Source organism: Mercenaria mercenaria, chromosome 1 (genome assembly GCF_021730395.1).
Source record: "Mercenaria mercenaria strain notata chromosome 1, MADL_Memer_1, whole genome shotgun sequence".
In the NCBI taxonomy this organism is placed as follows: Eukaryota; Metazoa; Mollusca; class Bivalvia; order Venerida; family Veneridae; genus Mercenaria; species Mercenaria mercenaria.
In genome coordinates this window covers 92,341,904-92,355,109 of record NC_069361.1, presented here as the reverse complement: position 1 = coordinate 92,355,109, position 13,206 = coordinate 92,341,904, and the positions used below count along the sequence as shown (strand labels likewise).

The 13,206-nt window shown below is 35.4% G+C and overlaps 1 protein-coding gene across 2 annotated transcripts in view; it reads left to right on the top strand.

Moving 5' to 3' along the window:
- The first annotated feature begins 665 nt into the window (after positions 1 to 665).
- Positions 666 to 13,206, top strand: part of LOC123530364 (E3 ubiquitin-protein ligase RNF8-like) — a 37,846-nt gene continuing 25,305 nt past the window's right edge. For both annotated transcript variants that reach the window (XM_045311146.2, XM_045311138.2), the window contains exon 1: positions 666 to 835. In XM_045311146.2, the coding sequence (XP_045167081.2) occupies positions 752 to 835 (84 nt within the window). In that variant the 5' untranslated portion in view covers positions 666 to 751. The remainder of the gene's footprint in view (positions 836 to 13,206) is intronic.

The window sequence follows — 13,206 nt, the reverse complement described above, 5'->3', positions numbered from 1 at the left end:
TATAACATACTTAGCTCTGATAATGAAAAGGTGTTATATCAAACAGCATTGTATCTTGAGAAGCTTTTAAATAATGTTTGACCTGTTAATTATGATATTCAGCAGCCTATAGAACTATTATGTTAAGATATGTTTGCTAGTCGACTGTGTGCTGAATCTATGAATATGTGTCTCAACTTAATCAGTGTATATGTATACATTTTGTGTGATCACAACTATCTGATTGAACCACTTACTATATATTATGTAGTGTATTTTGGACCGGAGGCCTTTGTTACATTTAATAAACTTTTGACTTTGACTTTGACTTTGTACATGTACCAGAAAACGTTCCCAGCGGATTCCATTGGGGATTTCCTAACATAAATATGCAGAATAAGTTTGGACGTGACAGGACAGCGACAGTCATATTATTTGGACTAGAAGATGCGTTTCTCACTCTGCCATGTGCAGTTTTTAACCCTCTCCCGTCGATGTCCACAGAGGCATTGGAGAGTAGGCCTACGTCGTTGAAGTTGAACTTGAAGAAAATATCTTTGAAGTTAAAGTCACAAATAAGAAAATAACAGTTCGATTATAAATAAGATAAATATATCATCAAAACTGACCAAAAATATATTTCGCGAAATGGAGTCCATTTCGTTCTTTATCCCAGCCGCAAAATTGATGACGTTCTACGCTATCGAACGCGCGAAATGAGTACGAAAAAGGATGTAATTTTTTTAAAAACTCTGCTAGCAAATGCGTTATAATGGCAGAAAGGATCAACTGTCTAAAGAGGCTAGGAGATAATGTGAAAAAATATAAACTTATCGTGTTGGAAGGAAAAGAAGAGGTATCTTTTGTTCGAACTCTGTGCAACTTGTGTTTCGTACTCAAAATGATTCAAACCATAATACGGCCAAATACACTAGTACATAATCGTGATAGAATCAGTCTCTGCCTGATGTTAATCGGGATCAAATCGAAACATTCTCTTTGGCAAGAGTTACACAAGGTCTTTCTGCCCTGCACGCTCCAAAGGAAATTAATCTTGCCATGATCTGGGTTCAGGTTAGCTTAAGATCTTCAGCTCTCTTGGTTTATATACTGGATTTGGACGGGAGAGCTGAAGTGCACTCCGTAGGGAAATCATACCAATAATCGTGCCAGAAATCTGACACGCTCGCGTTTGTACATTTTAAAAGAAATCAGCAGCAGCACTTTCTGATCAGTTAATATATACATGGGTGAAAGTTTTCCGGAATACTCCGGAAGTTCCGGATTTTCCATCTCGACCGGGATCGTTTTTCCAAATAGTCTAAATCCGGGTCGAAAGTCGGGGGGGGGGGGGGGGGGGGGTATAGTGTCGTCATTCCCACAAAGATCGAAAAATCAATTGATCGCCGACAAACACAACCGACTCTATGTTTGCAGCGCATCTCGCATATGACAATTTTGATTGGCCCGCATAGTCGCTGTACTTCAATAAAAACAACTGTTAGTTTTTCATATAAATTTTACATGCGCCGAAAAGTTCCCCCGCGTCAGGATGTCTGCAGCATGCATTTCTCGATTTCTTGCATGCAATTTTATCTTCAAACACTAAGAACATTTAGACACCTCGTATATTGCGAGTTATGTCTTATGCGAGGATTGGCGAGTTAATGTCTGGATAGGGACGAATGGACCTCTCTGTATGCTCGTCGGATCGGGTGAGTGGATTTTTCTCGTATCTTTACCAAATTCAGAAATTACATCCTTAAAAATAACCTGGATTGACTGGAATTTTCCCGCGAATCGTAAAAATATCAAAACGTCATACCAGTAATTTTCCATTCCACGAACATGAGCGACCTATCGTAATAATAATATCTTTGTTTATCGACACGTACACCAAAAAACGCACGTAATGCATTCATTTTTTAATATAATCGCTTCAAATTTTCAGCACCACTTGAGAAGTAACACAGTTTGAATTCTATAACAATTTTAATAAGATATCGACAGAAATGTAGGCAATATTCTATAAAAACGATCGAATTTTCATACAGTTATTTGTAAAATTTCAAACAGCGCGGTCTTAATTATTTATTTATTTTTAAAAGTAAATAAGTAATACATTCTATGGTCATAAAATTCAGACTTTTGACAAGAAAGTACAAAAAACAGAATTAAAAAATCTTAAATAATAAAAACGCGGCAGCTTTTTCAATACATCGAGTAAAACAATTTTGGCAAACATTTCTGTAATGCGGCAGTAACACCTCGTGGACGTAAATAGAAATGTGGTTTTAAAATAAAGCAGTATGATGTTGCTGTGGTTTTAAATAAGTTTGATAAGTAAATGAATCTTTGTAGGTGTATTTTTGACAGGATATGTAAGATATTCTTCTCAAACAAAAATATAAATTCCTTGAGGGCAAATAGGTCACTTGTCGTTTGACACAGTTTACCTGTCAGTTTATACGGAATATTGCTCATTCGCTTTTAAAAAGAAAATAAAGAAGATACTTTTTACTGTTTTAAAGAACCGAGGCGGTACGATTAGACAGTGATGTGTCACATGGCGCGAAAATATGACGTAATGCCATGACAATCTCGGGCAACTTTGATCTCCACTACAGATGCCATGTTGCCGACACACTTCTTTTAGCTCTTTGAGGGGGTTTTAACTGATGACGAAAACAAGGCCAGTACTTATTTTATCAACAGAATATTTACCGATAATTGTTAATGTTCTTCCGCTTTGAACAGGGATGGTTGATGATAATTATTGTGTCCATATTCTTGGACACTTCTCAAAATAATTATTTCCGGGGTTTCGAATCCAAAGCAATGTAGATCAGATAGGATACAGGAAAAATATATAAACAGCTGCATACTGATAAAAGGAAGCAAGACGACCATTTATATAACTATTCACTCACGTTTTCATGACTTTCACGTGCGCCTAAAATTGCCGAGTCAAAGTTTGCACGGACTTTCAAACGCATGTCTTGATTTCTACGCTTTGCAGGCTTTTTATCTCCAAAGTTTTTCCATGAGGAACATGAATAAAATCAAGATTTTTATTGGGGATGAACGCGCCGTAATTAGGGGTCACGGGATAGTGGGTGAAAAATGAAGTTTTTACCGCCAGCGTACAATACCTAGGACTTAGAAAGCAAACATGGTAACAAATGGAGATTGGTTTGGCTATCTGAATGTGGCACTGATGGTGATCTATGGGGTCTTTTGCTACGAAAACCGGATATTGCAGGGTCTGCATTTAGTGAATGTTGTGCCAAAACTTAAAAAAAAGGGTGGGATGAAAAAACAAAAATGTTGCTAGAATTATCGGGTTGTTTCAGTCTGATTCTGAACCTTACAAAAACATGTTGAGGGTATATTGTTGAAACAAGTCGTTGACTTAAAAAAGTTACTGTTAACTGATAATCATGCATTTTGTGCAACATAATTAGTAATTTTTTGGCACACATATAAGGCTAGAATAGGGCTGTTCTAAGCATTCAAAATCACTAATTCTCAGTAGCTTCCGGGGGGCTTTGCCCCCCTGGCCCCCCTACCAGGGCTACCCTAGCGGCCCCCATGCCCCCAGCAATTTTTTTTCAGGATTTTCAATATTCCAAACTTTCACCCATGTATATAGTAAAATCTACCATTGTGCCAAATTTTACGCATTAAAACCCATAATTGATGGCAGAACTACCTGACAATTTCGAACTGGTCTGAAACTTTTACTCTACGCCGCCATCTTGCTCCTTTGAAATACGAGACTGACCTTTCGCCCGCGCGAACCGCTAAGAGAGCACTCACGTGTGCCGCTTCGTATTTGAAGTTGCATCAGCATCCCGGTGGCACAAAAACTTGGGAAAATGGTTATTTTTAATTGAAATTGATTTGAATGATTACTTTCATAGATAAATCCTTAAGAAAACTTGTATGTATAAATCATTTCTTTTGTTTACAAGGTACTCTAGAGACTCTACATGTGTATTTTTAGCGGCTCGCGCTGTTACGTCATGCGAGAATCTCGTTGTAGCTATTCAACAACGGCCGCCGAAATAATGCTGATCTAGCAGTGACTTGTAAATATCGGCGATTTTATTGTAAGATTTGCTTCCAGAATTTGATAAATGGTGTTAACTGATGTAGAAGTGATTACTTTATCAAGATATCCATACATCTTCGTTCAAAATTTCAGTTGACTACGTTTGCGACGAAAAGTTGGACAATTTTTTTTTTTGGTATGGTTTCATAGTAGGCCTGGTCCAAAACTCTAAAGCCGCAACTATGAAAAAAATAAAATATAACAAGCAAATTCGATGAATTGGTATCCCCCGCCGAAAGGGTTTGTGGTGAGGAATGGCAAAAAGATATATCCAGCAAAAAGTGAAAGGATGTTAATAAGAAGCAAATAATTTCATTAGTCAAAATCAATTTAACAGAAAACAAATGTTTAATTAAAGAGTATATAATAAATGTATGATACTTTGATCCTGACTAAAGAATTTATTTTGAATGGGATATGCTTACTGTAATAAGCTTAGCTTTTAAAATTAAATGCAGTTAATTGAAATATGAGCTTGAAGTTTAACTGGAACGAAATATTGTCTTCAAGTGGTTTGGCACCAGGTGTTGCTGTTTAACATGTACATTTGAACTTAAAAGGACAGTTTCCTTAAGAGAACACAGGTGAGATATCTTGAACATGGCTGAGGGCAAGGTTTGTGCAGTCACAACTTAACATGTTGAAGGTTTGAACATTTAAAAAAAAAAAAAAAGGAATGGAAATATATAGATGTATATATACATATATGTATATATTTATTTTTTTAGGGGGTGGGAGTGCAGGGGAACGGGAGAGGAAACAAAATTTCACATGCTGATTATAAATATTGATTGAAAATTAAACATGAAAAAAAAAAGGGTAAAAGGGGTGAAGTTGGTGGGGGTGGATGGGGGGGGGGGGGGGGAGAGGATGCATGATCAGTGGTGGGCATGACTGGGTGGAGAAGTGAGGTGGGGGAATGGTACAACTTGGAAGGTTTGAAAAAAATCTAAAATAAGAAATGAATTTGTTTATAATAAATGTTCATATAAAAGAATGAAAGAAATTTAATGAAATTCTGCCAAATGGTAAGTTTGTTATGTACAAATAAATTATGTGGATTTTTAGACAATTAAAGGGCAATAACTCTGAAGTTACAAAAGAAATCCGTACAAAACTGTCTGTGCACAACCACATTATAGTGCTCTAAATTCTGTTAAAGTTTCATAGTTCTAGGTAAAATATATCAAAAGTTACAATGCAGAAATTGCCATATCTATAGATCTATAGTACCCTATATAGTTAACACTAGAAATTTCTAAGGGCCATAACTCTGGTGTTACTTGGGCAATCTGTCTGAAACTTGATGGGGCCCATAACCTCATAGTGGTGAACATGTATATGAAGTTTGTTTGAAAAAAATCTAAAATAAGGAATTTTTTTTTTTTTTTTTTTTTTTTTTTTTTTTTTTTTTGTGGGTGGGGGGGGGGGGGGTGTCAAGGGGAGGTGTGTGATCAAGGTAAGGGGTGACCAGGTGTGGGTACACAACTTCACATGTTTACAATAAATGTTCATGGAAAAGAATGAAAGAAATTTAATGAAATTCTACCAAATGGTAAGTTTGTTATGTACAAATATGTGGATTTTTATACAATTAAAGGGAAATAACTCTTAATTTACAAAATAAATCCGAATGAAATTGTGTGTACACAACCACATTATGGTGATCTAAATTCTGTTTAAGTTTCATAGTTCTAAGTCAAATATATCAAAAGTTATGATGCAGAAATTGCCATATTTATAGTACCCTATATAGTTAATACTAAAAACTTCTAAGGGCCATAACTCTGGTGTTACTCGGGCAATCTGACTGAAACTTGACGGGCCGCAAGAACTCATAGTGGTGAACATGTATATGAAATTTTAAATAAATATTCCCAACCATTTCCTAGATATGGCTCCGGACGGAAAGACGGAAGGACGGACGGAAAGACGGACGGACGGAAGGACGGACGGACGGACAACGCCAAAACTATATCCCTCCGACTTTCGTCGGGGGATAAAAAAGCGGCATTTAGAGTTTTGGAAGCCAGGACTAGGTTCAGGTAGACAAGCTTACTGTCGCTGAGTGGCTGCTTTTTAGTTTCTGACTTTTCCAGCCACCGTTACAGTTTGACCGTCACAATATAAAACAAACTGTATACATCGCATTAGTTCGACTATGGGTTCAGGCTATCGCCCTGCAGGCCAACCCAGACTGTATGCAGGCACTACACTATAAATTTTATACTTTGAAGGCAATTATGTGTGTTTACAACCTCAAGGACAACAGAACCCAGCATTCCCATTCACGCCAAAGTCTCAGTCAAAATAATTTGACGTTCAAATTGTTTTATATCAGGGCTCCAGATAAGATGCGTATTAGCGTAAATTAAGCTTTGAAATAATGCATATACGCATGTCTGATGATTTTTAAGCGTATAAAAACGTATATGAAATTACAAAAACGCAAGCAATTACTTTTTACTAGAGTTAACAAAATCTGATTCGTCTGGATGCTTTATGTAACAGAGCACGGTAGGCATTCTCCCACACTGAACGTACATGTTCGTAAGTTGACGTGAAAAATACGCCCAAATATACCATATTCGCTGAATTAACATTTATTTTTAATAAATACAAACCCTAACAATAAATTTGATACCAAAATTATGTTTCGGAACCTATTACAAGTATGCCGCATTTTCATTTTTAAATTCAAACTCCCCGCTTCCATTTTTTTTCACTCGGCGGTCCGCCATGTTGGAAAATTGATCAATTAGGTCAATGCGGTAAATCGATTGATTCGGCTCGAAAATCATGTAAAAAGACCTATTTCCACCGGTTTTTATTTGGAAAATATGTATGTCTGTAAAAATATTAATATTTGACTGAAACTATGAAGCAGAAGTAATATTTATTGAGAAAATTCAATGTCGAAACAACGCTGACGAACAGCTGACCGGAATTTCACTTTCGTTATGAATTATTTTCTTATTTAAGGAAAAGAGTCACGATTTGCCCCCAGAAGTGAATGTTCCAAGAAATTGTTTTTATTTCCAATTAAAGTCTGTTAATAATTGTTATTACTTACGCAATTTCAATGCATAAAAGGACGATTTTTCATACGCGTTTCGTACTCAACCTGTTCGTACCTAACGGGTACGAAAAAATGAAAATATCAATTCAATAGTATTGTTCATACATGGCACGTGTCTAATGATTATTATATATTATTTTTGTTTAGGAAATCATTTGAAAGGTATATGTATAATAATTTAAAATGTATAGTCATATACTGATACAGTTTACACTGTGTATTTCAGAATTAGGCCTAAAAAAAAAATATGTTTGTTTCCTGTAACCCGACCGACCGTAAGTTTTTACCGCCGACCGCAATTTTTTTATGGGCTGAAATTCGAGATTCTGATCATATCTTTATTGATTATAGGGATAATTTAGTTGCACCCGACCTCGTCGCGCATAGTCACGGACATTCCTGGTTCTGTCGACATGAAACAACATGGCGAAAAGCCTGTTTGTCGGTAGACTCGAGGTTCCGGGTTTTCACCCGCGAAAATCGAGAAGTTTTCTTTGATGCATATCGAGTTCAAAAGTTCTGCCCCTAGTCAATCAAAATCTCGGTGAATTTCAATACTGTTCGCCGCCACAAGCGGAAGTATGGCAGTAGGCGGAGCGTCATATACTAATTAGCTACTGACAGATGTCAGTCACGCCACGCGCTGACTGACACGTGGTTATCTCGCGGTTTGTATTTTGTACTTCATTATGAAAGGTGTTTATTGATCAAGGTGTAAACGTTTATTGATAAACAATTCGTAGAAGAGCAGTCTATTGTCATGTTTGTACCACTTGTTCAGGGGTCACGCTGTCGGTTGCACTTGAGCCATTTGCGACAAAAGATTAATTGTGGCCCCGAAAATCTCTAATTGGCAAAAACGGCCCGAAGCTATGTCTGTCTGCAAAACTATCAACTTTGCCTGTTACACAATGTTTACTGAACGAAAGGAATCAGTGTAGAAAAAAAACTTGTATGAACAACATCTGTTATTGAAAGGCGGGAGCAAATTTTCAACAATTTTATTTGATTAGTAATTTAATTTATACAGGCCTCGACCTTAGCGGTGGACCGTTGGACCGACGCAACCAAAATCGGCAGGTCCACTATCAAAAGTTGGGTAGACCGACGGTCAACCAATTTTCAGTCACGGTTTGCAAATAAAATAAAACCCTTAAAAGTGGAAAAATAGGGGTGATGGGGGGTGGGGGATCGTACCCATATCGGCGAATTCACAAAACGAAAGTTGATTTTGCCTTAGTACGGCATTCTACAGTTATAAGCATTGGCGAGTTAAAGTCAGGATAGCACAAATGGACTACTCCACCGATCGGGTGAGTGGTTTTTACGTGGTAACTTTACCAAATTGAGTAATTACATCAGGCAAAATTACCTGGATTGACTGGAATTTACCCGCGAATCGTAAAAATATCAAAACGTCATGCTGGTAATTTTCCATTCCACAAGCACGTGCGCTTTATCGTAATACTTAATTTACATCGCAGTTACTTTCGACACAAAAAACGCGCGTAGTGCATTCATTTTTTAATATATTCGCTTCAGATATTCAACACCGCTTGAGAACTAATACAGTTTGAATTCTATAACAATTTTAATAAGATATCGACAGGAATGTAGGCAAAATTCTTTTAAAACGATCAAATTTTCATATAATGTTTTGTAAAATTTCAAACAGCGCGATCTTGATTATTTATTTCCTTTTTAAAGTAAATAAACGGTACATACTATGGTAATAAAATTCAGACTTTTGACCAGAAAGTACAAAAAACAAAATTAAAAAATCTTAAATAATGAAAAAGCCGCAGCAATTTAAATACATGGAGTAAAACGATTTTTTGGCAAACAGATTTCTGTTAGCACGGCAGAATAGGTTACGTGACCTCATGAACGTAAATACAAATGTGGTTTTAAAATGAGGCAGTATGATGTCGTTGCGATTTTTAATAAGTTTTAAATAAGTCTTCGTACATATATTTTTTGACACAACACTGTGTTAGATATTCTTCTCAAACAATAATGTAAATTTCTTGAGGGCAAATAGGTCAGTATCGTTCACGATCTGACACATTTACATGTCAGTTTATTCGGGATATTGCACATTCGCTTTTTAAAAAATTAAAGAAAAAACTTTTTTACTGATTTCTTCTCAACAATTAAAGGAATCGAGAAAGTACGATGAGACAGTGATGTGTCACATGGCGCGAAAACATGACGTAATGCAATGACAATCTCGTGGAAACTATACCGCTTTGATCTCCACTGCAGATGCCACAATAACCGACACACTTCTTTTAGCTCTTTGAGGGGGTGTTAATTGATGACGAAAACGAGGCCAATTACTTAGTTTATCATCAGAATGATTACCGATAATTGTTGATGTTTTTTTTTTCACTTTCAACACTGGTGCTGATTGTGTCCATATTTTGGGACACTTTTCAAAATAATTATTTTTCGGGATAACAGATTGCTACAGTCTTCCATTTTTAATTATTAAGAAATAAGTCCTGTTTCTTTGAGTCATATGAAGTTATGACGTCTACTGCATCACAATTTATGAGATAGAATTGGAGGTCCACTAAAGTCTGAGCAGGTCTACTAGATTTTAGCAGTTGGTGAACCTGCTGGCAACTGCTGAAGAAAGTTAAGGTTGAGGCCTGATTAGGCAGTTAAATGGCGATAATAAGGTTACTAAACACTGAAATGTTCTGACACCTACTAAAAAAAAATTTAAAAAAAAAAAAAAATTCCCTACCTACCGACCCCCATTTTTTTCAGCATGTTACAGGAAACAAACATATTTTTTTTTATGCCTTACATCTGGAGTCATGACCGGTCTAAGCCATTTTGCCAGTCCACTGGAATATCTGATACATTAAATTTCTTAATTAAAATGATAGATTTAGTTTTTATATGCTTTATTTTAGAATCCTAGTCCTATACATTATGTCTTGTATGTCTTATGAAAAAAAACAGTGAGAATATGGTAACATACTTGAACTTGGACAGCGTTGGAGTCGAGATATAACAATTAGAAAAAAAAAATCGTAACCATGTCTCATTGTAAGTGAAATATAAAGGCAACTATACACCTTATGCCAAAACACACACCAGAAATGTATTCTACAGGAAAAATACCATTAGTATGCCAAATTTCAGCTACTTATCATTTAAAATGAGTGGAACACCAAACATTAATGTAAACATAGGAGTTTTAACGGTCCGCGACTGCGAATCAGTTCCTTATTATTTATATAGAGGAAAAATTCCAGAAAAAATGACGTTTTAAGAAATTTCAAATCTTCATAACTTTTTTATTTTTTAAGATATTTCAAAAATTTAAAAAGTTCTTTGTTTGATTATTTAAGCAGAATATGAATATGTTATTAAAACACTGGTTAAGCTACTTTGAAAAATCAGCTGTGGTTGCTACAAAGAAAGACACCGGGGTTTTTTTCTACATGTGCACGACGCTACGTCATGGAAAATTACTGAGAAAACTGCTTGCAACTGGCCGGTTTGCGGGCTTTCCTCGTTCTAAAAATAACAACCATTTAACATCAAAGTATTTTTAAATGTGTTAGGTCTTGAAGGTCATGCGTGATACATGCAGATTTCCCCTAAACAACAATTTGTGTATACGATGGCTTGGAATTTAATCAAAACAGAAGGACCGCGGCTTTCAAATATTTTATGACACCCCAAGAGTTAATTGCAGCGGAAGTCACCCGTGATGTACCGACGTTTGATCATCAAAATATTACGTAATATTATCCTAAAAATATTTTAATTTTTAGCACAAGAATACTGTAGTCGGTTACGAGTCTCGATCTCAGCAATCTTTTTGCACTTCCAGAAATTTTACGATCCGTTATTTTTGTAGTGTTATTCAGTTTGATGGTTGTTTTTTTTATATAAATACTTACTGATTCCGATTCGGAAGATAAGTCTATTAACTATAAATCAAACTTTCAAACATCAAAATGAAATTGTATATGAATTTCAATGTGAAAGTAATCCAAAACAGAATTTTATGCCTAAAAATATATATTCCCGTACTTTAACACTTTATATCTTTGAAACTCAAAGAGAAACTACAATAAATTTTGTATCATCGGAAAGAGAATTTAAATTGCTATAAACTTTATATTGACAAAAATAATGTCAAACTTACAGAAAATATTAAAATAATGACATTTTTAACATAAGTGTGTGTATTCACAAAATAATGCCAACACCTGTTCAGTTCAGATAAGACAGTCACCTTTATCAACCATATACCGATTATTGATTATCACTTATCAGTGTTATGTAAAAGAGGTTACTTTGGCTTCTGTTCTGTGTGGTAAAGGGTTAAACCAACAAAAATATAGCTAAAGGTAGATCTATATTGAATATTGAACTTCCATATTTTTTGTTGAATGAAGCCAAAGCAAGCCAAGGGAGAAAAAAAGAAGCAAAAACTTGAATACTGAATTGAAACTGAACTGCAAACAAAGTCATGGGTGTTATGTCCCCAATGAATATGTTAAAAAACTCATTTCTGTTTGTTGTTTTATTTTCACATTCATTGTAAATATTCAGGAGTAAAATTACTCCTAGCCAATTTCAGATTTTACAATTTTACTCTTTCACAAAAAATATGATGAGTAAATACTCATTGGCCAAAAAAATTATCTGGAGCCCTGTTATATCGGGTTGGAGATCATCATAAATCGGTGTGTTATCTACAAATCTGTAGTTAAGACATCAGTTAGCAACCACAAAAGTCTAAGTGGCTTATCAGGAAATCGCTAGAAATCCAATAATTAGTAATACCACTTGTGTAAAAAATGCTGCAAAATCATTTTTTACCATCCAATCTGAAAACAATAAACACCTTTCAAAAGCTTATAAAATTCTCTTTCATCTCATATAAATTTCTTTTATGTGGTGTAAAAAGAAGCAGCAGACCCCGAGGCGGGGCGTATGTTCTCCGTGACTATTTGATAAACGACATTGTGTCTGAAATCATTAGTCCTCCACCTCTGATTCATGTGGGGAAGTTGGCAGTTACTTGCGGAGAACAGGTTTGTACTGGTACAGAATCCAGGAACACTGGTTAGGTTAACTGCCCGCCGTTACATGACTGAAATACTGTTGAAAAACGGCGTTAAACTCAAAACAAACAAAACAAACAAACAAACAAGTTGTGTCTTTAAGTATGTACGAAAAATAATCGGTGCCAACCAGGGCTCCAGGTAAGCTTTCGGTGCAATTGGGTATTCATGCATCACTTTTTGTCTGAATTGAGTATTGGAAATCTGAATTGGGTAAAAATAATATCATTAACCAGCCTTTTCAGAAGTTATTTGGTATTTGCTAAAACCAGTTTGGTAATTCACTTCTTGTGGCTTGAATTACCATGTGATTTTCTGATTAACAGCAACCTGTTTTCCCATACAGTAATAAGTGAAATAAAAAAATATAATTTTAATCTTTATGTAATAAATTGTTCAGGGCTTTCACCAGGAATTCAGAAATAAGAATCCAGGTTTCCAGTCTTGTGAAAAGGAATAATCCAACAGCAAAATGTTGGCGTCCAACTTTTAAAAGATAACAGAGAGACAGTTTATAGCTGTATGCTTAAATTAATCTTACCGTTTACCTGTCTACGTTAACGTGGTTCATTGCATTTCCTGCATTGTCACCTAATTTCGCGACCCGTTTTGGTGTGTTATTTTGGACTTGAGGTCGAAAAAATATGCGGTCGGTGGTCAAAATATAAGATCAGTTCAGCCACCAGAATCATAACAATTTTATCATGAAAAAGATTGGCCAATAGATTCTTATCGAAAATAAATTACTAAATAATTAAAAATTAATTGGACTCGTCGTTACAACTTGTCTCGTTTATTTACCAAAATTTCTATATATATCATAAGTTCGAAATATGTCAATAAAACCACAATTAACAATGTGCTTTATTATTTGCACTGTTAAAATTACATTTTCGATCAAGGCCTTGAAAAACAAAACAACAAAACAATAATTTACC